Source organism: Antrostomus carolinensis, unplaced genomic scaffold (genome assembly GCF_000700745.2).
Source record: "Antrostomus carolinensis isolate BGI_N321 unplaced genomic scaffold, ASM70074v2 scaffold34661, whole genome shotgun sequence".
Taxonomy (NCBI): Eukaryota; Metazoa; Chordata; class Aves; order Caprimulgiformes; family Caprimulgidae; genus Antrostomus; species Antrostomus carolinensis.
Window position 1 is genome coordinate 9,673 of NW_010295526.1, and position 1,581 is coordinate 11,253.

General features: G+C 57.9%; 1 protein-coding gene across 1 annotated transcript in view; it reads left to right on the forward strand.

Annotated features, from left to right (window-relative positions):
* TRAF3IP3 (TRAF3 interacting protein 3) overlaps positions 1–1,581 on the forward strand; it is a 12,715-nt gene that overhangs the window by 1,060 nt on the left and 10,074 nt on the right. The window contains exons 3-4 of the mRNA XM_010178013.2: positions 489–603; positions 1,341–1,398. Coding sequence (XP_010176315.2) covers positions 489–603; positions 1,341–1,398 — 173 coding nt within the window. The remainder of the gene's footprint in view (positions 1–488; positions 604–1,340; positions 1,399–1,581) is intronic.

Below are 1,581 nucleotides of genomic sequence, written 5' to 3' on the forward strand. Positions count from 1 at the left end.
AGCATCTGCAGGTACCTGGCCCATGCACGGTCCTTCCCCTGTTTGCTCTGCAGAGGTAACGAGGGGCAGGAGGCTGCCCGGGCAGAGGGGCAATGGGGCAAGCACCCCAGTCCCCCAGCCCCTGGGTACCTCTGCTCAAAGGCAGCCAAATGGGAGCAGAGACCCAAGCCAGGACCCAGCTCCCTGCCACCAGAAGTCCTCCTCTGTTCCAAAGAGACCTCAAGACACTGTGAGGGGAGTTCCTTGTCCTGTTCTGGTGCACCCCCCTAGAAGCCAGCAGGTTTTCTCACACTTCCCCACAGAGCTCTGGAGTTGCTGCAGCCAAAGCAGCAGATCCCTGGGGATTTGCCATGGTTTCTTGGCATCTCCTTGATGCTCTTCACCCAGTCACTGCAGATACAAAGCCTGACCCAGCCACAGCCCCCTCCCCTCCATTCCTCACAGCCCATGTTGCAGAGATGCTGACTCGAGCTGCCCTCTCATTCCAGCACCCCTGGAGCTGCCCCACGTTCCCCCCTGCACATTCCCAGCTCAGCCTCAGCATCCCCCTCGGCATTTCAGCAGAAGCTGTCCCTGGGCGAGGTGCCTCAGTCAACACCCAAGGTAGGTGAGGGATGCTCGTGTTTCCCAGTACAACAGCAGCCACAGCGTTTCCCTGCCATGTCCAAGTCCCCAGTGAGCGGTTTGGGATGTGAATTGGTAGCTCCTCTCTAACCCAATCTCCCTTCCCAGCAGCCCCACACCTGCAATGATGTTTTACCATCCCAGTCCCAGTTTCCCCTGCAGACTACACACGTTAATACTTTTCCTGCAGACCAATACACCAGCCCAGCCCACGGCTTAACCACTGGTGCTGCTGAGCAGATGCTCTGCCCCACAGCTCCCCTGCAAGTGTCCCAGCTCGCCCTCTCTAACCCAAGCTCCCTTCCCAGCAGCCCCACACCTGCAATGATGTTTTACCATCCCAGTCCCAGTTTCCCCTGCAGACTACACACGTTAATACTTTTCCTGCAGACCAATACACCAGCCCAGCCCACGGCTTAACCACTGGTGCTGCTGAGCAGATGCTCTGCCCCACAGCTCCCCTGCAAGTGTCCCAGCTCGCCCGGGAGGCTGGGGGCTAAGTGCAGCCTGTAGGGTTGCTCAACTTCCACTTCTCTATCCATCTGAGATCAGGACTCTTTGCCTCTGGTCCCCATTGAGCTGTGTTACTGGACACTGTTTAAACAACATCCTAGAACCAACACCAGCTCTGAGAGCTGATGGACACCCAAAGAGAAGAACTTCACAGCCCCTGGAATGGGGGGGATCTGTCACATCCTTTCATTTTGCTTTCATAGGAACCCAGACCCTTACAAATCCGAGCACAGGACTGAAAGACTCGAGCCAGCAGACAGAGTAAGCAGGTCCTCCGCTCCCTCCTTCCCCGGGCTGTGAATTCGGGTACCCGCAGGGCAGCACCTCTGATGCCCACGCCCGGACACGTTTCACCTCAGCACAAGCTTTTGCTGCCCAAATACCCCCAACTCTGCCGGGGCTGGGGGAGCAGGGGGTGTCCAGAGGCACAGACCACTGCAGACC